This window comes from Crinia signifera, chromosome 6, assembly GCF_055691185.1.
Source record: "Crinia signifera chromosome 6, ASM5569118v1, whole genome shotgun sequence".
Lineage (NCBI taxonomy): Eukaryota > Metazoa > Chordata > Amphibia > Anura > Myobatrachidae > Crinia > Crinia signifera.
The window spans coordinates 256,927,624-256,952,554 of record NC_139222.1 but is presented as its reverse complement, the minus strand read 5'-3'; the positions used below and the strand labels follow the sequence as shown (position 1 = coordinate 256,952,554).

Genomic DNA, 24,931 nt, shown 5'->3' with positions numbered 1-24,931 from the left:
CGCCGCTCTCATGCACTTTTAAAGGTACAGGCAGGAAATTAGGGGTTTTGCCTGCAGGGATAAAAGGAAGTCCCTGACAGGTAAACCCCGCCAGAGTATAGGCTCACACCTACTCCAGCGTTACTGTGCTTAAGTGCTTGTCTCCATTACTACTGTTATTGATCCGGCTTGTTACTGACGATTCTCCCGCTTAACCCCTTGTACTCCACTTGTGACATCTCCGTGTATGACCCCAGCTTGCTCTCGACTATCCCTCCGTCTCATCCCAGTGTACCGCAACCAGTGTCTCCCGTGTATGACCCGGCTTGTCTTGGACCTCCTTTGCCTCTCCCCTGGGCTCCTAACTGACCACATAGATACCGACCCGGCTAGACGACCGCCTCTCCATATTATCTACTCCCAGCCTCCATCTCATAGAGGGAAACCTAACCAGAGGACCGCGACCGACATGTCGAGTGCCGCAGAAGCCCAAATCCCAATTGGAGGGGTCACTGGCAGAAAACCCTCGGCAGGGTTAGACTCCGCACCTCTGCGTTAGGTCTAGCCAATTCCCAAGCTGAATAGGCAGGGAGTCCAGTGAAATTTGTGACACAGGGCTTCCAGGAGAATAGGGCGTGCACATCTCATACGCACGCGCCCCCTTCCTGGCACACGGCGCTGAACGGCGATGGTGATAGTCTCGCCGGGAGCCACTCTGACGAGAGAGGCTCCATCTGTACTGCATACAGTATAAATCTAGTTATCGCCAGTGTTCTCTCTCAAGCGAACACTGGCCATTTCAGATCACTCAGTATACATCGTCGGTGCATCGCTGTTTGCTGAGCGATCTGTGCTGAATGATCTGTACTTAACGGCATCGCTAAGCACAGATGCTCAGTCACCCCCTGTGTATGGGGCATATAATATTGATTACCATATTCTGATTTCAGATTTGGGCTTGGTTTTGATAATAGAGGAATTTCCAAAATAATGAACTGTATATGCAAAAGGCGCAGTGTAGATAATCTGAAGCTAAATAAGATATATCAGGGAAATCTTACATTACAATAACTATGTAACAGACTATACAATCTAGTAATGTGAAACATTGTAAAAGTCATGCTGTTTATTGATACAGTATATAGATACAGTATGTGATATAACATACTGAGGCACTAAGGCCCTTATTCTGATTGAGTTTGATGGATAAGAGTTCGGACGGAGCACGTCTTTCAGCCCACTGCGCATGAGTACCGTTCGCTATGTGCATGTGCGTCCGCCCACCACCGTGCACGGACGTAACACAGTGACCAATAAAAACTATGGTGTGCACAGTCGGACACAGTGGGCATAATGTGGGTGTATCATAGCGGCATCAAAAGTTGGCAAAACTGGGCATTAACTGGGGTTGTGGATGGTGACAACAAGTGCTGGGCGTACGCCTTGCACGAGTGTCCGAGCGGTCAGAGCTCCTAACATGAGAAACACTCTTAAGAAAAAAGCAAGTCTCAAGCCTCGTTGACCAGCCGATCACCAGTTGCATGATCGGGCCCCCATTCGCCCAGGCATTCAACATGTACAATGGCTAAAAAACTTTCAGGTGCACACAATACACACCCCTGCTGTTAAGGCAGTGGTGGTGTCGACACATGAACTGCCAACGTACCAATAAGTATATGGTGTAGCAAGGTGTTAAGTGCAATACACAGGAGTAACAATACTCAAAAGGTGGTTCACAAAATAAATGATACTGTTTGATGCCCACAAGGGGTTAAGGAGAAACAGCCACACAATGACCTCTCCAATGTAAAGGCTAGGTGGAATACCCAATACACTGGAGGAGGTGAATGACTATTGTGGGAGCTGCTAAGTTACAGCCAAGCTCTGGGTCTGTAAGGTGACACCACAGATCCCAGCAGCCTGCCTAAGCTGTAACCAGAGAAACTCCAGAGGCAAACAAACACACACAGGCTGATCAGTTTCTATCCTGACTAGCTAGTAAAAATTCCAACTGAGAAACACTTGCTAAACAGTTTCTATCCTGACTAGCTAGCAAGGATTCTAACTGAACTGGCAGATATTCAGAGTAACACTGACAATGAGCTGTGAGACAAATTTAGCAGCACTTGTCTATCCAGAAAGGAAGACTTATAAAGCAGGTGCTGCCCACGCCCCCACTCAGACATCACAGACTGTGAACACAAAAACCAGTACCGGAATTCCTGCTGTGAACAGATTGCCTGTCACTACTGAAACAGCGAAACCCGGACTGGAGTGCATGCTATGCTCAGGTTACTTGCTAACACCTGCAGCATAGATGTTTCTCTAATTTATCAGTTAACTACCTACATGGCAACAACATGGGAAGCCCACTTTGCAAGTTAACCTTTTACACTACTCTGTGTGCCTTCCTATCGCTTGTATATTTCACTGCTTTAACACACAAATGCACCACTATTCATAAATGCTAATTGAGCAAATTTGCTTACTGAAACCTAAACACTCAAGTTCTTTAGGCATGTTAGGCTAGTTTGTTTGGCAATTGGGGAAGCCAATTAGTTAATCGTATGCAATAAACAACATACACTTTGGGTAATTGGTTAATGGGTTTGAGCATGAGTTCCGTTCTGAATTGTGCTGGGCCGTGTTAAACACCAGCAGGAAGACCGTTCAAACTTTGTGAGTTACGTCCACACACGGTAGCGTATGTGCATTACCACGCCACTCCCTTTTGTGTGTTAAGCTATGTACACACACTTCGTTTTTGCTTTAGATTCGATGTTAGATTCGATTTTCTATTAGATCTGGCATTAGATCTTCCCGTTCAATTTGGCATTAGATCTGTACTTTTGCATTTGATATCGATTTCGATATCGAATTTGATTTACTTTCATGGTACATTGTACACATTTGATTTACTGGATCGAATTTGATATTTCCTTGGCTGCACAATCTATTTTTCTTTTCGATTTTTGAGAAAACGGGAGTGTGCATCGAATCAAATGCAGATCAAAAGTGTCATAAGAACCACTCGATGTGGATTAGATTTTGCTTCTATAAGCAAAATCGAATCGAAAATAGGGAAAAATTTAAGCATGTGTACACAGCTTTAGTCCGTCCGAACAGATGCGGTGGCCTTATAGGGGGATGCAGTTTAAATCCCGGCGGTCGGGATCCCGGCGTTCAGAATCCCGACCGCCGAAATGCCGACACATTCTCCCTCCTGGGGTGTCCACGACACCCCTGGAGGGAGAATAAATTAGTGTGCCGAGCGTAGCGAGGCACTGGGCCCGCTGCGTGGCGAGCGCAGCGAGCCCGCAAGGGGGGGCGATCCACGTCCCACCCTTGTCGGCATTTCGGCTGTCGGGATTCCGGCGTCGGGATTCTGAACGCCGGGATCCCGACCGCCGGGATTCAATACTGAATCCCTTATAGGCATGTCTTCACTCACCGTGTGGGTGTGTGGTTCGTTCGCTCGAACGAATGAACCTGAATAAGGCCCTAAGTACAGCACTGCTATATATAAAAAATCAAACATAAAATATACAGTCTAATCACTAGCAGGACCTAACAACGTTATCATATTTACAACTACATATTAAATTGATAATCCCTCAGGGAAATAATTTACTACAGGAAAAAACAGGAAACTAGCACACAGGGCATTCATTTTCAATTTTTCATCATTTATATATAATCTTTTTCTTCTTCTCGGTATTGTATGTTATTTTAATACATAGTTTGCTAAAAAAAAGCCCTAATAAAGGGCACTTTTGAAAGAATAAAAGAAAAGATAATACATCCCTAAATTTGCTACATACTATGTGACATAAAACTCAAGGATTCATTTTAATAATTTAGAAATATAGAATATTGGTGAAATGTAATAGGATTAGAGAATGAGAAAGTGAGAGATTTGGTAAAAAATCTCGAGGTTTTTTAAAACTGCAATCATTTACACTGCAATTGATTGCCGCGTTAAAAAACCTGGAGCTTTCTTACCAAATCTCTCACTTTCTCATTCTCTCATCCTATTACATTTCATCCTATGGGGAAAATGTACTAAGCTAAATACGACTAAAATGGGTGTATTCGTATTAAGAAATACACCTATTTTATTCTTATTTTCTGCATTTACGATGCCCAAAATACGTGGATTTGTATTCGTATTCATGGCACTTTTGAATTTATGAAAAATAATGTATACGCCATTGAAAAAATACGACAAGGAATCACCATTCAAATGGTGATTACTAGTTTACTAAGCGGCCGTATGCAATATACAGTTGGTAATTAGCGGGCTACAGCTGCAAATTTCTGATAAAATACGCATGGAAAATACACTTCATTTTCCAGGTGTATTTGGCAGAAGACTGCACGGATTCAGTGTAAAAAAAAGTGAAAAAGTAAAGAAATAATTTAAAAAACGGTATGGGGTCTCCCCCATGGTCATAACCAGCCCCAGGCTCAAAGAGCCGGTCCTGGTTTTGAAAAATCAGAGAACATATTAAATAGGGGTTCCCTGTATTTTTTAAAACCAGCACCAGTCCCAAGGGCCGGTCCTGGGTCCCAAAATACGTGGGACAAAACGTCCACAGCAGAACCCAATATTTTATTTCTATTTTTTAAACATTTAATCAGCCCAGTGGACACCGGGAACAGCCCCAGGCATCCCCTGCTGGCTGGTTGGGCCTGGTGCTGGTTCTTAAAATACGGGGGACCCCTCCTCATTTTGTCTCCCGTATTTTGGGAACCGGGACCGGTCCTTGAGCCTGGTGCTGGTTTTAAAACATTCAGGGTACCCCTATTTAATTTGTTCCCTGATTTTTTAAAACCAGGACCGGCTCTTTGAGCCTGGGGCTGGCTATGCCAGTGGGAGGGGACCCCAGGCCTTTTTTATTTTAGTTATGTATTTATTTTTCTATATTTTTACACTGCAACCTGCACTGATCTGACTGATCCATGCAGGCCAGTGACTAGTATTTGTATTTAGTGTCTGTATATACTGCCGCTAAATATGAATTTGAGAATACAACTGGCTATGCCAACGTACCAATAAGTATATGGTGTAGCAAGGTGTTAAGTACAATACACAGGAGTAACAATACTCAAAAGGTGGTTCACAAAATAAATGATACTGTTTGATGCCCAGAAGGGGTTAAGGAGAAATAGCCACACAATGACCTCTCCAATGTAAAGGCTAGGGGGAATTCCCAATACACTGGAGGAGGTGAACAACTATTGTGTGGGCTGCCAAGTTACAGCCAAGCTCTGGGTCTGTAAGGTGACACCACAGATTCCAGCACCCTGCCTAAGCTGTAACCAGAGAAACTCCAGAGGCAAAAAAACACACACAGGCAGTGAATGAATTAGTAAATAGGGCAGATTAGTAAATCTGCCCTATTTACGATTCGTATTTTGTCAAAATTACAGCCGTAGCCAGCCGTATTCATTCATATTAAGAATACGAATACGTCTGAATCATATTTGTATTCTTAGTAAATTCCCCCCTTTATATTTTAATAAAAATTGAAAAAATATTTTTTTCTATGGAGGGAGGAGTGCTTCCCTTTCTAAGTGGTTTCCCTTTCCCCCCTTTTCTTTTGAAAAGTCATGCTGTTCTCACCTTTCCATTGTAGTTGGCACAAAGACTAGAAAACATTTTTCTTGTTGAATTAAACTTTCGGCACACGGTAACATTATAATCTCCTTGAACTGGCTTACCATATGTGTATCTAAGAGGGATAGAGAAAAATAACATCTTAATATGAATATTCCATATATTACAGAAAATCCCCACTGTTTATAACCCTCAGTAAAAAACATCCTATTATATCCCGCAATGTAAGCTTAAAATGCTCTCAGCCAAATATGCTGCATTCAGACCGCAAAATGCACCCTTACTTTGAACTGCTCAGTCCCGATGCGACCCTGCATTTTGCTCACTCTGTCCCCTTCAGCAAACTGGCAACATTGCCGATTCGCTGACGTCATGCTGGGGTGGGGCCGAGGGGCAGAGCAGCATCGGGGGTGGGGGAGGAGGCAGCGCTTGGAGCTGGTGCTGCTCCAAGCATCGTCTCCTCCGTTAGTGTGAACAGGAACCGGGATGCTCGACCCGGTTAACCCATTCACACTGCACAGCAACCTGACAAAGAACCAGTAAGAACCATGCTTTTTGCTCATGCAAAAAGGCCTTTCAGAATGCACCCATTACCGGGTGAAACCGGCAAAAAAACGTCATGAAGTCGGTAATTAGGTGTGCTCTAAAAGGGGTATTATTGTAGAGCAGGGGTAGCCCACTGCAGTCCTCAAGAGTTACCAACAGTTCACGTTTTCCAGCTCACCTCGCAGGTACACAGGTGCACTCATTACTGACTAACACTTTTTAAAAGATCCGGGAAGGTTTGGCTATGCGCTGTCAATACACTGAATATGAATTTAAAAAATGCTATAAACATAATTTTCTATTTTTGACATAAAGGGGGAAATTTACTAATATGGATTCTTAGAAAAAAGGTGTATTCGTAGGGAGAAATACACCTTTTTTTTTACGAACTTGTATTTTCGGGATTTTCTATCCCCAAAATACAACAATTCGTAGTCCTAGGGATGGAACATTCGTATTTGTATTTACAAATACGAATGTCTACACCATCGTTAGGATACGACAGAAATCACCATTCAAAAGAATGGTGGTTCCTGATTTACTAAGCAGCCGTATAGAAAATACGGCTGCTTTTGTCCACGAAAATACGGCAGAAAAATAGAACACCATTTTCCTGTCGTATTCTCGTTTAGCCTGCACGGATCAGTCAGATCCGTGCAGGCTGCGGTGTAAAAATAAATAAAATAAAATAAATAAATAAAAAAACAGTGTGGGGTCCCCCCCACAGCCGAAACCAGCACCAGGCTGACAGAGCCTGGAGCCGGTAATTAAAAATCAGGGAACCCGACAAATAGGGGTTCCCTGATTTTTAACAACCAGCCCCAGGCTCCTGCTCTATTTTTACTTTTTTTTGTACTATTTTTTTTAACTGTGGAACTACAAGTGCCAGCGGGCCCTTTAATGCCCAGCAAGCTGGGACTTGTGGTTCTCCAAGTCCCAGCTTGCTGGCACTTGTAGTGCCACAGTAAAAAACAATAGTTTAATCTTTTTTTTACACTTGAATCAGCCCGATGCCCACCGTCCAGGGGCATCGGGGACAGCACCAGGCTTCAGCCTGGTCAGGTAAGTCCTGGAGGGGGGGGACCCCTTTATTGGGGGGGTCCCCACTCCCCCAGGGCCCCTGGCCAGGCTGACTGGTCGGTAGGGATGAATGCTTTGGCCGGGGGGACTTGCATAACATGTATTAAAAGAAAGAAAGAGAAAAAGCTGTGCTGGAGATGAGATCACTTAGGGGTCACCAATTCCCGATTTCATTCAATGTATACCAATTCAACTGCTTCCACAGTCCAGGTAATCAATGCACAATATACAATATATAGTAAAAGGAAATTATATAAAGAATGAATAAAACAAACATGCAACAAATCATATATAATGTACCAAAAAATCACACAAAAATAATATAAACCGGTAAAAATGCACTTTTTACATTAGAATTTTTTTTTTGCAAAGATACTATTTTTCACTAAGCAGGGAATTTTTGGCATTTTGAATCCTAATAGTGTGAAAATAGATAAAAATGTTCTGTCCAGCAAACCTTTGACTGGTTGAAACTGGGCTAATCAGCTAGTTATACTGTACATGAATATATCATGGAAAGAAGAATGGAATAATAAATTATAAGTAACATTACTAATAACCATGCAGGAATCCAGGAATCTGTATTGTCAAGTGCGTACAAGGAATTCGATGTTGAAGATCTGCTCATACGTATAAGCGAATATGCACATGTGCAGGTCTTCTCTGCAAGCGCCTTCAGAGACTTGCAGTCTCCGAGGTGCTCACAGTGGGGGGGCGTGGAGTAGCGTTTCCAGGGCATACGCATGGAAACGCTGGACATCCCAATGCTGATGGGCGGCAACCTGCCCCAGGCTCACATAGCCGGTCCTGGTTGTAAAATATCATGGAAAAATTGAAAAGAGTTCCCCAAGGGCTGGTCCTTGTTCCCAAAATACAGGGGACAAAATGACTAGGGGTTCCCCGTATTTTAAGAACCAGCACCAGGCCCAACCAGTCAGCAAGGTAATGTCATAGCAGGGGGGACACTTATTATATAAGGTCCCATGGCTAAAATATTACCCCCAGACCGGTCAGCCTGGGCAGGGTTCCTGAGGGACTGGGGACCCCAGCATGAAGGGGGTCTCCCTGTCCAGAATTTCTCTGCCCAGGCTGTCCCCCATGCCCCTGGGCTGTGGGCATCGGGCTGATAAATTGTGTAAAAAATATATTAAAACTATTGTATTTTTTGGGGGCGTGGCCTGGCAGCCGGGCAGATAGGACGCACATACAGACAGCTCTCTAGCCCAAACGCCTAAACCTATCCTAAATACCCTTTTCCCCTTCCTACCCGTCGCCCATCCTGATCCCAACATCACCCACTTGTACCCGGAAGCAGGCGAGATTTTGCCACGGAGCCGGGGAGCACTTATAAGTGCTCCTGCAGGTTGCGGCCTCCTCGCCGGGCTGAAGCCGGGACCTCAATTTCGGCGACCACACGCTTCCCGCAGCGGCTGAAGAGAGGAGGCGCGGGACGAACTCCGGAGCACCGGCGGCAGCAGGAGCGCTCTCAAACAGCTGACTTCTGCACCTGGACCCGGTGAGTTGAGGGGAGACCCCACGCATCAGACGGCCAGTCAGCCCGGCGCAAGGAGGTCAGAGCAAGGCCGCGCGCTGACGGCCGGACACCACCGCGCTACACGGCGGGGGACACCGCCACAGTAACACCCCCCCCCCCGGCTCACCTGAGGTCACACCATTCCCGGCCTCCCGATATTGCCGCACTGGTCACGTTGGAGGGAGGTGAAGGAAGGAATCCTCCAGCGGCGGCCATCTTAGCTGCAGGTCAAGCAGCTCCCCTGCTGCAACCAGTCCCCGCACGCAGCCATTCCCCCTGCCAAAGCTCTTTAAGGGTACACCCACCGTTAACCCTCTCCCTCGCTGAGCCCTCTTATAGCCCACTCTGATACAACCACAGGCCAGTACCCACACAGACACCCGGCACTGGGCTACCTAATATATGGACGCATAAGGTCTACTAGTACACCTGAGCCCTACCTACGCTGGTAAAAGTTCATTTGCTGCAGATCATAATACTCTTTCACCCCAGGAACCTTACCAGCTCTCTTCTCACTGTGCCACATTGCACCCTGCTTCCCCTGCGCAGAAGTATACAACCTCCTGACGACACTGGGGCACCTGGACCCCTTGTATTACTCCCACCGGGTGCTGAGACAGTTACCTCCCCCCCCTGGGGACAACAGCCATCTGGGCCCCACACAGCTCATTCTGCACCCACCCCTCCACTTCGAACCCTCCCCTGCCAAAGCCGATCAGCGGAGCTTAATGTGACCGCCACCGCTCCACGGCTGCCGCTCCGTGACGACTGTAGCCTACCTACTCCTATGTGAAATCACAACTGTTACATGAGCCCCCACGGTGCCTGATCTCTTCTATTTCTCTACTTATATAAAAGTGCCTGCTACCAACATGCCCCCAAAGAGACCCAGAGAGGTAGCTCCCACCAAGATCAATATGCCTGCTAGAAAAACCCCTCAAACCCCCCAATCGCGGCCAAGTCCCCTGCCACAGGGACTCACCCATCTGGGTGACCAGCCAGAGCTTAGTCCTCCTTCTGGAATGGCGGGTAAGTCCCTTTGCCAAGTCTTCTCAGCGTTTCAAGCCGAACTGGCCAGGGATCTCAAACTGGCCATTCGCGAGGTTAAAACGGAACTAGTTGCGATTGGAGACAGAACAGACCATTTGGAGAAGAAAATGGAGGAATTGGTCACGTCTCACAACGCTCTCGTGTCCTCCTACGATCGCCAGCAACTTGAGATGGACCAGTTCAAAACCAAACTAGCCGATCTGGAGGACAGATCCAGACGGAACAATATTAAAATCAGAGGCATCCCAGAATCGGTCACCAACGCTGAGCTTGAAGGCTATGCCACAGCACTGTTCCGTCGGCTCCTCCCCTCCGCTGACCCCAAGGACCTCCTTATTGATCGTATCCACCGCCTCCCACGACCCAAAACGATCCCAGCCGACCTTCCCAAGGACACACTGCTCCGGGTCCACTTCTTTACAGTGAAAGAGCGCCTACTGAAGGCGGCCCGCGATGCTAAACTCTCAGACACACTCGGTGGCCTCCAAGTGTTCCAAGACCTCTCCCCAGCAACACTGGCCAGCAGGAGGTCGTTTGCCCCTATTACCCTGGCACTACGCAATCACGAGATCCGGTACCGGTGGGGGTTCCCGGTGAAATTGATCATCACACATGAAGACACCACCTATACAATATCGTCATTAGACGCCGGGATAAAACTTCTGTTAGAATGGGACATCTCCATCACTGCCCCCCAGGGGCAGAAGCGTCCACAACCACTCCGCCAGGACTGGTCTGACACCTGATGTTCCCCCTCCGACTACAACCATTCCTGTCTACTGATGGATTCCCCATGCCACTAGACCGCCATCACCTCCCCACTGTGGGTTGAGGCTTCAACGATAAGTATCAGCTTTCAATATTTACCAACGATGATGGTCTAAGGGCCTCGGGACTATGCGGCCTACGGTTTGTAGCAGCAAAATGTTAGCCTGTTTAAGGTTTTGGTTTCTTTTGTTTCTTTTCTTTTTTCCTAACAGTTTATTGCTCCCCACTGGTTGGGGACCCCTTTATCTCCCTTTCTCCTGCAATTTAGTTAGGAAATAACTAATGTTATAGCTTGTTTCCCCCCCTGTGATACTCAGGTGGACTGTTAATATTTATACTTTATATTTACTGTTGTGTTTGGTTAAAATTGTCATCACTGGAGGGGTGGCCAATCTTCCCCCGCCCTCTGCTCAGAGACGCCGGGCCACCACCCCCCCAACCTCTCCATATACTACTGCATGAAAATGTTTTCCCTTTCCCCTGCAGTAGTTATGCGGGTCCTAGTTATTGGACTCTTTTGTTTTTTCCTATCCCTATTCCTTTTTTCTTATCTTCATACTGTCTTTCCCAATTACCTTCCCCCTCACCCCCCCACCCTCCCGGACTGCATTCATCTTACCTATCTACCCTTTACGCCTCTCCTACGTGGATGTACCTTTAACTTCTCTGCATTACCTATCACCCTGTCATGCCTAAGTTGATCTCCTTAAATGTTAAAGGGCTGAACTCCCCACACAAACGCAGACTGGCACTGACATACCTCCATAAACAAAGGGCGGACATCGTGGCCCTTCAGGAGACCCATTTTGCCTCGCCCCGACCTCCCACATTTAGGGACCCTAATTACCCGACTGCCTTTTATGCCAACGGCCCCTTCAAGCGTAACGGTGTTGCCATTCTGTTTAACCGACACACCCCCTTCACTTGCCATTCCCAGACGTCTGATAAAAACGGCAGATATCTGATTATAACTGGCCTCTTAGAGGACAGACTCACGACGATAGTCTCTATTTATGCCCCCAACACGAACCAAGTGGCCTTCCTACGTAAACTCTTTACCCTTATACAAAAAAACGCAAAAGGCTCTTTGATATTACTGGGAGATTTTAATCTAGCACTAGACCCCCGACTGGATAAATCCCAACTCCCCTCCAGCCACCAATCTCACTCAGACAACCAATCATTTGCCCTCCGTAACCTCCTTTCAGAGTTTGATCTGTACGATACATGGAGAACTACCTACCCCACAGGACGGGAATACACCTTTCATTCTCAAGTCCACAACACCTACTCGAGAATTGACTATATTCTATGTGATAAGTGGTCCCTCCAACACTCTGTAGGAGTTGACATTCTCCCCATCACGTGGTCTGACCATGCCCCTGTTGTGTGGCAATGGAACTTCCAACCCTCCAGAATTCCCCCTAGGCCCTGGCGCCTGTTCCCCCACCTGTTATCAAACCCTACGGCCAAAAACACCATTCTAAAAACAATGGAACTATACATGTCCGACAACAAAACGTCGGACACATCGGTGACTAACCACTGGTGCGCCTTCAAGGCGGTTACTAGAGGGGCTGCTATCCAAGCTGGAGCAACTCTGAAACGGAACGCTATCGCAACCCAAAAAACCCTAGAGGCTAAACTGGCAGAACTTAACACAAGAAATAGGGAGACCCCCTCTAACTCCCTGAAGGTAGAGTTGGCTTCAGTACGGAGCCAACTACAGAAACTGCTCCTGGCCCGCACCCAAGCGGCCTTAAACAGAGTGAGACATAAGTTCTACCTTGCTAGCAACAGATCGGGCAGAATGCTAGCCCGGAAACTGCGAGTCCAGCAAGCTAGAAATCGAATAAAATATATTATAGCCCCTAGTAAAATGAAATTACATAACCCGAAAGACATCGCAAACCAGTTCGCAGAATATTATTCCAAACTATACAACCTATCTAAGGACCCTTCCACACCGCAGCCCACCTCTCCAACTATCCACAGCTTCCTCGAAAACCTACACCTTCCCTCACTCTCCCAGGACCAACTAGACCTATTAAACGCCCCCTGGTCCCGCCTGGAGGTCCAGTCGGTTATTAAGTCACTCCCGCGTAATAAAGCCCCTGGGCCCGATGGGTTCATTACTGATTTTTACAAAACCTTCAGTGACTGGCTATCACCCTACCTTACTGACCTGTTCAACGAACTCTCCTCTCTAGGACACACCCCCCCTGAACTGTTAGAGGCCAGAATCGTTACCATCCCGAAACCCGGTAAGAACCCCGCCCTGTGCCAAAACTACCGCCCTATAGCCCTGTTGAACAGCGATATTAAGATCTTCGCCAAACTAATGGCAACCCGAATCAACCTCTATCTACCCTTGCTGATACACCCGGACCAGACGGGGTTTGTCCCTGGACGTCAGGCCTCGGACAATACAAGGAGAGTTTTTAATTTGATAGACTCTTTGTCTGCTAAACAAGATCTCCTTCTCGTTTCATTAGATGCCGAAAAGGCATTCGATCGACTTAATTGGCAATACATGCGAGAAGTCTTATCACGCTTCGGTTTCAGAGACCGGATATTATCATCAATTATGTCACTATATAGCTCCCCCTCGGCCCGAGTGTTCAGCAATGGCTTTCTATCCTCCCCCTTTAATATCACTAATGGCACAAGGCAGGGCTGCCCACTCTCACCCCTAATATTTGTCCTCTCCATTGAACCATTAGCTACGGCCATTCGCAATAACCCCAACATCCCAGGCCTCCAGGTAGGCCCCAACAAGCATAAACTTAGCCTATTCGCGGACGATGTGCTCCTTTTTGTGACAGACCCCATCCATACGCTCCCGCACATCCATGAGACACTAACTGCTTACAGCGCCGCATCCTACTATAAGCTCAATACATCCAAGACTGATGCTCTACCGATCAACCTCACTGACCACCTCCCCCGACTGAAAGCCACCTACACCTACAATTGGCAAGCTACCTCTATAAAATATTTAGGCATCCACATCCCCCCTAACATGACCTCTGTATTCGAAGTTAATCTTGCCCCCCTCCTAACTTCCCTCACATCACTATCTAGATCATGGTCGACGTACGAAATCTCATGGATGGGTAGGATGGCGGCATTTAAAATGTCGCTCCTACCCAAACTAATGTATCTGTTCCGCACTATCCCATATGTGTTCCCTAAAAAGTACCTAAAACAGGCCACCTCTATCTTGACAAAGTACATTTGGTCATCCAAACCCCCCGCTATGGCCCGCTCCAAAATGGTAATTCCAAGAGCATATGGAGGTCTCGACCTTCCAGACTTGGCTCAATACCAAGTAGCCTGCTTACTCGCCCCATCTAAGCATTATTTTGAAAATCCTATCCACAGGGCCTGGGTGGACATCGAACAATGTCACTCCCCCAATGTCCCTATTAGCGATCTCCTTAAGATCCCAAACCACATCAGGCCCCCATTACCTACCCTTCTGCCAACGACGTCCGCTACCTTACACGTATGGGACCAACTACTGTCCTCCCTTCGCGCCACTACCTCCCTTATCACCTCCCTCCCCATCACTACCCTGGCGAGACTAATACCTAACCTCAATCTGTCCCTCTGGAAACAGAAGGGGATCACTTCCCTAGGAGACTTAGTGGACGCTAACTCAATCCGACCCTTTCCCTCTCTCCAGGAAACATACTCTCTCCCCCCTCACGAGTACCTCCACTACCTCCAGGTGACACACTGGTGGAACTCCCATTTCTCCAAACGCCCCACACAAGACCCCCGACACCAGATGATCCTTTCCCGTCCCTCCCAGTCACTCTCCAAAGGGGACATTTCCTTTTGGTACGACATACTCATAACCCCTGCAGAGTTTACGAAAACTTCAGCCCATAAAAAATGGGAATCGGACCTCGGCGTCCAGCTTTCTGGCCCCCAATGGCGCAAGATATTCTTATCTTCTTACACAATGTCCCGTTGCCTTAACCACTCGGAGATGCACATTAAACTGATAAATCGGCTCTATCTCACTCCAGACCGCCTCCACACCTTCTGGCCTACGTGCTCCAATATGTGCTGGCGACAATGCGGGAATATAGGTACCATCTATCATATCTTCTGGTCCTGCCACAAGCTCAGGGCATATTGGGGAGAGGTCTTTGACCTCATTTCTGAAGTGTTACAACTAACCCTTCCCCCTGACCCACTATTAGCTTTATTCCATGTATACCCACAAGACCTCCCGATTGGGAAGACATATGTCCTTGGACATATTCTCATAGCGGCAAGGGCAAACCTAGCTCAACATTGGAAGCAGCCTTCCCCCCCCCCCTTCCATCAGGTTATACTAAAAATGAATCACCATTTCCTCATGGAAACCGGCTTCCAACCCCACTCCCCCAACCCCCCCTCACCCCACCCTAAATGGGTTCCCTGGCACACTTATGCAACTGAAAGGGAGGGTACCAGACTCTTCCCCTCAGGCACGCCTGGACAAACAACTACCTTCAGCCTGAATGAGCCCCCCGAATCAGATGCAGAACCTTCCCCACCCCAAACCTCTGTCTAAAGGATGTTTTCTTGCCCTAGCCTAAATTTATAACAGATTCTGTATTTATATGTCTAAGTACAGTCGCTCTGCGTAGTGACCTAATGTGTTTTATATGATCAATGTATAATACCCAGTGTGTAAAGTGTTACCGATTTGTATTGTCCCCACCCCCGACTGCAGTCCCCCCCCCCCCCCCCCTAATGTCTCCCCTTTTTTCATTTCTGTACCCCATATACAAATGTGTCAATAAAAATCTATTGATGGAAAAAAAAAAAAAAACTATTGTATTTTGCTGTGGAACTATGAGTCCCAGCAAGCCTCCCCCGCATGCAGGGACTTGGAGAACCACAAGCATGTGGGGCATTAAAGGACCCGCTGGAACTTGTAGTTTCACAGTAATACAAATAGTTAAATATGCACACAGACACATAAGAAAAATAAAACTTTATTACATGCATAGCCCACTCATACAGATACTTACCTTTCTTGAGCCCATAGGTAGCCCTCCATCCATCGGTGCGTCCTGAAGAAATCCGTAGGGATACCTGTGGAAGCAAATTATACTTACAAGGGTCCTCTGGCGTAGATCACGTCCTCTTCATTCCAAGTACTGTAGCATCTACTTTCTTGGCAAAACCAAAAAACATAAACACCTGACACCAGTGAACTGTCAGGAGGGCCTGGTGCTGGTTTTAAAAAATCAGGGGAACCCTATTCAAAATTTTCCATGATTTTTTACAACCAGGACTTTTTTTTTTTTTACACACTGCAGCCTGTATGGATCTGACTGATCCATGAGGCTGCCTATATGAATTCGTATTAGCGGGCGTATATACGGCCGCCTCCCCCGGTGCCCCTCGCAGCCCCCTTGTCCCTCCTATCCCTGCCCGTCTCCCTGAAGTGGAGACGGGCAGGGACCCGCAGAGGTGCCGTGATCGCCAGCGGAGACATGCTGGCGATCCCCGGCCAAAGAAGATAGGTGGAGAACACTTACCAGTGGCGTAACTACTAGATTTGCGCCCCCGACGAGATTTTCGGCAGCACCCCGGCTCCCCTCCTGGCTCCTGCTGCTAATGAACCCAGGCCCTTATTCTGATTGAGTCGGATGGCTCCGTGTGCGGTTGGATGGGCGATGTTTGTTATTTGCGCATGTGCAGAGGCGTATCTGCGCATGTGCGAACGCGTCGCACATCCGAACACGGAGTGAGTTCCGTGCAGAAAATGAACGGTCAGACCCGTCGGAGCAGGGGGTGGAGAGGGGCGTGAAGGGCTTTTTGAGCTCATTGCCATATGCATACGCCCGCGTTTCATGTGCGTTCCCATGAAGACACTGGGTGTACGTATGGTAATGCAGCCATGACGCACATGTGGGGGGCGGACATAGCCTGATGTCAGCTGCCTGCCCATATCCCTGCTTTCATATGGAAACATGTCCGAGTGTTCTGGAGCACTCGGTGCTGCCTGACCGCTCGGTCCATCATTCGAGGGTCGGCGATCATCGGAGGATGGGGGAGGTTCCCACAGATGGAGGAGGTGTTCACACGAAACATCCACTCACGGTCCGTTCGGTCGGCATCTTACCGCGTTCTGACGGTATGAGCGATCCGTACGGTAGGTGGGGCTAAGAACACTCGGTTCCTGTCCGAAAATACGTGTCCGTCCGAGTCAACTAGAATAAGGGCCACAGGCCATCACAAAATGTCGCTGCCTCCTCTAGCATCCTCAAAAACTGTCTGCTGTATGGGGGTGGTCATTTTGTGATGGTCCAAAAATGTAAAAAAAAAATTCAGGACTTCTCACAGCGCTGAATTTTATGGGTTTCAAGTGAACTAGATGTTGCATATGTCTCACTTTTAATCCCTCTTTCACTCTGATGTCCAAACATAAACAACGGGAGTCTCTATCAAAAAGTATATTCCAATTTTATTACATTCAGAAAAATATACTGTATATTGCTTTCTTAAAAAACTTCAATAAAAAACACAGAAAAATTATATGTAAAAAAAATAAAAAATGTTCCACAAAAAATACCACGTGTAAAAGAGGGATATTTACTAAAGGAAATTTGTAAAAAATAGGTGTATTTGTATTTAGAAATACACTTATTTTTGATATTTACTATCCCGAAAATACGGCAATTCGTAGTCGTATTGATGTGCTATCAATAAGAATACGAATTGCCATATTTTCGGGATAGTAAATGTCAAAAATAAGTGTATTTCTGGATACAAATACACCTATTTTTTACAAATTTCCTTTAGTAAATTTCCCCCTAAATGTGAGACATATGCAACATCTAGTTCACTTGGAACCCATAAAATTCAGCGCTGTGTGAAGTCACGAAAAAATTTTGACATTTTTTGCCTTGTGTATAAAGTAGTTTACAGTTGAACTATTTTTTTGATGGACAAACAGCAGCAGGATTCAACATTTTTAGTGCCCAAGGTTTTTTCTTGGTCAATTTTGTCTGTAATTTTGTGATGGTCCATTTTCATTAGCAGCAGAAGCCACGAGGGGAGCCGTCACAGACAAGTACATTTTCGGGTCCAGGCCACAGATGCGGTAGGTCCCGGCCACAGACGCGGCAAGTCCTGGCAGGCAACAGCGGAATTACAATAGCCCTGCAGACCTCTGGCACCCACACTTACACAGTGCCTCCCTGCCGCCGTCGGGTCTGCGGGGCTATTGTTAGGCCACTGACATTGATGATCAGCGACATTGATGGTAACTGACCATCAATCTCAGCCAGCGACGCGCAGGGACGTGCATTGCTGTCGCTAGAGCCCCTACACACACAACGATGTAGGGGCATTTCCTAAGCGACTTTGCCAAACTTAGCAAAGTCGCTTAGAAAATGCCTTAATATCAGTTCTTGTGTAGGGGGCATTAGACTCGCCTACCACAGATTTATTTGTTTGCAAGATGCTGAGCATGCACAGTCGCCCAATAATAGCTTGTATTGTGTTTTTGCTAATTAGCAATCCATGCTAATTAGGACCTATGTTCTTCACCAGTGGGCACCGCCGATATCGTTCAACTCCAACTCTGTGGAACTCTCTTCCTCGCACAGTGCGAGAAGCGCCCACTATAGAATCCTTTAAAAATAGACTAAAGACATACTTATTTACTCAAGCATTTCACTGACATCTACTGTTAAACTTGTTTTGTATTTTGAGCTGTAAAGACAATGTGTGAAGCACTTTGAGTCCTATTGGGAGAAAAGTGCTATATAAATATCATTATTATTATTATTATTATTATCGTTGATGATAACGACTGTGTCATGAGTCACCTAATGTGTATGGGGCTTATAACTCACCTGCCACAGATGGTAGCTGTAAAGTTGCTGCTATCATATCTCACAATCTTGGGGAACTGTAGGCTAACTTCAAATTTTGGAAGCACTGCAAATATATATATATATATATATATATTAAATAAAATTAGAGAATACACAGCAACAGGTTCTAAATATGAATTTATTTAAGTTAATAATAAAGTAATTGGAATTCTCACCATATTCCTCTACAGTGAAGGTTTGCACAGTGTCCTTCACCCTTATGGAATATTCCCCTAGCTGAGGCTCAGGGGAGAGAGGAAGGGAGAGCTCAGCAATTCCCTGATTAAGGCTCACATTCAGCCACTGACCAATCCGGTTCTTTCCTGGATCCTATAAATGGAACAAGTTGGGTGAAAATAATTAATTTTATGCAGAGCTGAATTTGATGCCATTATCATACTGCATGGATCCTCATATATGTACTCTGTGCCCTTGCAGTATGCTTACCTTTCTCCATGACACCCAGGGGTAGATGTATGAAGCAGTGATAAGGGAGGAGAAGTGATAAAGTGCCTGGTACTTTATCACCAGTCAATCAGCTTCTAAATGTCCCTTTTTAAACACAGCCTATAACTAAGCAGTCAGAAGCTGATTGTACGGTGATAAAGTACCAGGCACTTTATCACATCTCCTCCCTTATAACTGCTTCATACATCTACCCCCAGAGAGGGAGAATATAACATGAGGTGAGCACGGCGTGGTGAGGGCAGCAAGCCCGCAAGGGGCTTCTTTGCACTCACCCCACTGTCGGAGTACCGGCAGTCGGAATTCCGACATGGGTGTTATGACCATCGGAATCCCGACTGTCTGACCCTCATATGACACCCCTAATTGGACTCATGTCGGAATACCGACTGTTGTAATATAGAGTTACAGGGACTATTCTCCCTCATGGGGGTCCACAACCACTGTAGAGTGAGAAAATAACCTGTGGAGAATGCCACAAGCACGCAAATTGCTTCTTTGCGCTCATCTTGCTTTCTTAGTACCGGCAGTCGGCATTCCGACACCAGTCTAAGGACCATGGAAATCCAGACTGTGGGACCCCCATACCACACCATTCTAATGCTAAACATGTTAACATATATGTAATACTGTCAGTTGGAGTATCTCAAGTCTCAGTTTTAGGTCTTCTGCTCTTCTCAATCTATACCTTATCTCATGGCAAACTAATCAGCTCTTTCGGATTCCAGTATCACTTGTGCGGATGACACTCAAATCTATCTATCAACCCCAGAGTTATCACCTGTGTCTCTGAATGCCTCTCTGCCATCTCATCTTGCATGTCTTCTCACTACTTTAAACTTAACATTTCCAAAACGTAATTAATTATATTCCCACCAGCCAGGAGTATTTGCCATCTTGATATCTCCATAACTGTTGACAACACGACAATCTACTCTACCCTTCAAGATCTCTGCCTAGGGGTCACCCTTGACTCTGAACTGTCCTTCATTCCCCACATTCAGTCTGTCTCAAAATCATGTTACAGTACATGCATCTAAAAAACATATCCAAGATATGACCCAATCTTACACACACTACTAAAACCTTATCCATGCACTCATTATCTCTCGCATTGATTATTGCTATAGTCTCCTCGTTGGTCTTCCCAAGAACAGATTTTCTCCATTGCAATCTATATTGAACTCTGCAGCGAGGCTGATCTTCCTAGCCAGACGTTCATAGTCTCTTCCCTCTGCACAAGATCTGCGTATCTCTTCTTCATGGATTACAAGCTCCCATTCACTGTTACAGGACTTTCATAGGGCTGCACCCATCCTATGGAATGCCCTTCCATGCACAATTAGACTCCCATAAAGCCTGCAAACTTTCAAGCATTCCCTGAAAACTCACCTCTTCAAATTTAGGTACCACCCACATACCCTCAGAGGCACTCATGTATTATATAGCTTCTCTTCTGGACTTGCAACTTGGTGGGACTGCTATGCTATTACTGGTGCCTGTCCTTGTGTTTCCCTCCTATGTCCCTATAGATTGTAAGCTTGCAGCAGGGCCCTCCAATCTCTATGTCTGTCTGTTTACCCAGTTTGTTCTTTCAGTTTTGTCTTCGGTTGCAAAGCGCAACGGAATCTGGTGCGCTATATAAGAAACTGTAAATAAATAAAATAAATAATAGGTGATATGGGGATTGGTAGCCCTGTATGTAGTCACGTGGGTGACTTCTAGTGGTATCAATGGAGTATAGCAACCTTAAAAAGGTTGGAACACTAATTACATTGGATACCGTTTTAAGGTTGCTATATATATATATATATATATATATATATATATTTTTTTTTTTTTTATATTTCCCCTGACAACGGGACCAAGGAGCCTTGAAACGTTGTGATTGAAGCACAGTCTTTTTCTCTATCGGTGTGAAGTCCCTGGAGTGCCATGCAATGTACCTTCCCTAATATACCTTCCAGTATATATATATATATAGGTTAAAGTGAGGGGGAATGTGGTGGAACTGAGTTCCACCACCTCTTATGGTGAGGTGGAACATTTAAACATCCACATTGGCCCTGCACAGTAATTTTCACAGAAAAGCATTATAGTTAGCAGGGGGATGCCAAAAACCCTACCACTGGCCCTGTCTCTGCCTAATGGGGGGAGGGGAATGGGGTTAATTATATACAGTATATATATATATATATATATATATATATATATATATATATATATATATATAAATGACAATGGAATGGGCGCTCAAGAAGGGTACATTTTCAGGCTTTTATTGTACAATCATATTGACGTGACGTTTCGGTCCCACAAAGACCGTCATCAGGATTAGATCAACTTGTCTCAGAACAAGCAACCAAGCATCCATCCTCCACAGAGGGGGATGCTTGATTGTTTGGTCTGAGACTAATCCTGATGATGGTCTTTGCGAAACGTCACGTCGATATTATGATACAAGAAAAGCCTGAAAATGTACCCTTGGTGAGCGCCCAGTTCATCTTCTTTTATGGAGCACCCCGTTTTCCTCTATCTGAAGGGCAGATGTATGAAACCTTTGAGAGAGGAAAAGTGAAGAAGTTGCCCAAATCAGCCAATCAGCTAGTACATTTGTAGCCTTGCTCATGGTTGCAGCAACGCATTTGCGCGATCATCGATTGCAGTGACTTAGTGCTCCTGGATGCAAATAGTTGGACCAGTGCTCAGACAATGTAATTCCTATGGATCACAAGTTCGACTATACACACAGGTTCACATCTTTATAAAACGTTAGTTGATTTTACCACACACACACACACACACACACGCGTGTACACACTGCGCATATTGTTGCTTGAGAACATGAATGTTTTACTTAAAATATAAAAATCTTTTACCTGTAGTTCTACAAGTGGCACCTGAAAAAAGAAATACATATATTTGTTAGAAACATACACAGCATTAAAAGACATACATGAGATTCGCTGCTAATTGTTTCTGAATATCCAATCTACAGTATATATACATACTGTATATATACTGCACTCACCACTAAAGAAGGCTAAAAGGTTGAATCCACAAAGGAAAGGCCTGCCAAAGTTTTGGTCCTTACATGGACCTTTATCAAGGTAGTGCAACAAATTCAATAGGTGCAAAAAATCCAGGTCCAAAAGGAAGGGGGGACAGTTCCCCCCTTCCTTTTGGATTTGGATTTTTTTGCACCTATTGAATTGAATCAAATTGTGAAAACTGATTTCTAGTCCTTCCCCTCCATGACACATAATGCCCCTTTTTATGCTCACTTACTGGCCAGCTATGTTGCTGTGCTAGACACTGAGGGGGAGCAGAGCAAAGTGAAGGCTTCCCCCACCCCTTCCAGTGGCGTAACTATAAATTTTGCTCCCCCCTGCCAAAAAATTGTAGCGCCACACGATGACGTCACACGCATAACGGAGAAGCTGAAGCAGGATAGAGGAAGAGAGACCAGCAGACACTGCTGCTTCCCTTGGCTCCGACGCATCCCAGGCCGCCCCAGCACGCCCAACCGCCCGCCCATCCTGTACACAGTAGCCAATAGCCAGCTCTGTGTACAGTCAATTGAATCAGTGGGGGGATGTGTCATCTCTGATAATGGCTGCACCCGCGCTGTGGCTGACTAGCCTCCAGTGATCAGCCAGTGGACAGTGGCAGGCAGCAGCATGTCGGTGCGTCAAGCGGGTGTCGCCGCCCACACAGACCCCACTGCTGCTTGCTCCCCCAAGCGGCTGCTGGGGCTGCCTTACAGTAGTTACGCCACTGGGGAACACCTAGAGTTTTCATGGGGACACCCATAAATAAAATAAAATATTGACTCAAGTAAAATGTCAACATGTTAATGGTTGCCCTGTGGAAATGTTGACACTAGTTCTGCATGTTTGCTGACCTATTGTATGTCGAGCAATTGGTGTTGACGTATTGGGTGACATTTAATAGGATGAGATGTTTTGACTTTTGCGATTTTTAGTCAATATAATAAGATGCGAATTGCAGTAAAAATCACACTTTTTGTTGCGAAAATTGCACATTTTGACCTGTTGATTTTTTTCTCACACAATTCACATCCAGATGTTTTCCCATTATAAAGTATACAACTCGCAAATTTAATAGAATGCGATATTTAAAAAAACTTTACCAAAAATTGCAAAACAAATACACCAAGGTCAACACACCTCCAGGTCCAGAGGTACCTTGTTGCCGAATTCCCCTACCCCCCCAAAGATGCTGGGCAGTGTGGGAATGTAAGGGGGTGAGGGCACAGATGCTGGGCATAGCACTGGAGCAGCCAGATATAGGTGGGCATGTGGGAGTGCAAGAGGGCATGGGGGACACAAACGCTGGCTGCGTGAGCTGGAGTGCGAGAGGGGGAGACACTTGTTGCTGTGGCAGACAGGTTAAGTTTATACATAAGATGGGTGAGAGCCTATTTGTTCCTCTCTCACCTGTTTAACTCAGTCTCCTAGGATGCTCCTCCTTCCACATGCTAATGCCAGGATCCCGCCTACTTCTTCTCTGTAGCCTGCACGCCCAGCCAGCCCAGTCACTGAGCTAATAATTATTCAGAATAATTCTGAGAGCGCGCTGAATTTTACAACAATGGAAAATTTTATTTAAAAAACAAATTAATCAAACATTAAATGTGTGATTAGTTTGTTTTTTTAATTAAATTTTCCATTGTTGTAAAATTCAGTGCGCTCTCAGAATTATTCTGAATAATTCTAACCTTTTGAATTGTTGAGGATTTGTGGAATCCTAAGTGGGAGCTGCCTCATTCAATTTAGCTTTATTAATTGTCATTAAAATTATTGCGCTCGATTTATATATATTCAGTCACTGAGCTGCAGCCTGCTGTGTGAGACACGATTGGACAGCTGAGCCGTTGCTCAGCTGTCCTTTTTTTTTCTATTCAGCGCCGGCGGCTGTCAATCCTGTCAGCAGAGAACTGGGGCGGAGTTGGCACTGCACTGCCACTGCTGTGACCTGTCCTTGCACAGCAGCTAGCAACTCGGTGGCGCTCCCCGCAGACCCCAGCGGAGCTGGCTCCTCCAAGCCAACGTGGGGTCTGCAACAGTATTGTTATGCCACTGCTCTGAGTTAACCCTGCACTAGGTTATTAGCTTCTTTTAACCTTCCTGGGATAATATATATTTCAATATCGCTGTTGACACAGTTCCCCACTAGTAGGAACTCACACTTCAAATATACACCCCAATAGTGTCTTCAGCGCCCTAACCACATGATGTATTCTACAATAATTCAATAAAATAAATAAAACATATTAATAAAAAGAAATACACTTGTAGTTTCTTGTTTTTTTTTTGAAGAGTAATTTTCTTTTATTTTCAAGAGCTTTAGATCAGAACCCAACGCGTTTCGTCTCTCTTGGAGACTTCATTAGTGTTTTTTTTTTCTTTATAAAATACGCGCCTATCTTGGCTCTGAATAATACCCAAATGGATAGTAAATAATGGGCACAATCATTTATAGTGGTATATGTGCCTTAATATATTAAAGACCGTCTTTAAGTGCTACTGCACCTTAATTATGGACCAATGTATTGTATAACAGATCCAATGCATACAAATAATTTCAAAGTCCCAATATGACCTCTATCCAAAAAAATTCAAGAGATATTTCCAATTGGTACATCAACTGGATAAAGAGAAGTTGAAGAGAATTTTCCCTGTCCTTATCCTGGATGTGTGTGCTATTTGGAGCAAATTCCTATTTTCCTATTTTTTTTACGAATTCATCTTAGTAAATTTCCCCCAAAATGTTGAATAACAATAAATATCTTTACAGTTATATATTACAGAATAAAACGATAATATCTTTTGACATATTCACAGAATGCCGTACTTATAATAAGCAAACAAGCAATTACAGCTAACACAGAGAGTACTGTACAGTATGTCTTATTTCCCTGCAAGAAACATAGGGGAAATTTACTAAAGGAAATTTGTAAAAAAAAAAAATAGG

General features: G+C 45.4%; 1 protein-coding gene across 2 annotated transcripts in view; it reads right to left on the bottom strand.

Annotated features, from left to right (window-relative positions):
- Window positions 1–24,931, bottom strand: part of LOC146009239 (alpha-2-macroglobulin-like protein 1) — a 135,766-nt gene that overhangs the window by 98,910 nt on the left and 11,925 nt on the right. For both annotated transcript variants that reach the window (XM_083149401.1, XM_083149402.1), the window contains exons 5-8: window positions 21,814–21,834; window positions 18,646–18,799; window positions 18,449–18,533; window positions 5,606–5,714 (exon numbers count right to left, since the gene is read on the bottom strand). In XM_083149401.1, the coding sequence (XP_083005527.1) occupies window positions 5,606–5,714; window positions 18,449–18,533; window positions 18,646–18,799; window positions 21,814–21,834 (369 nt within the window). The remainder of the gene's footprint in view (window positions 1–5,605; window positions 5,715–18,448; window positions 18,534–18,645; window positions 18,800–21,813; window positions 21,835–24,931) is intronic.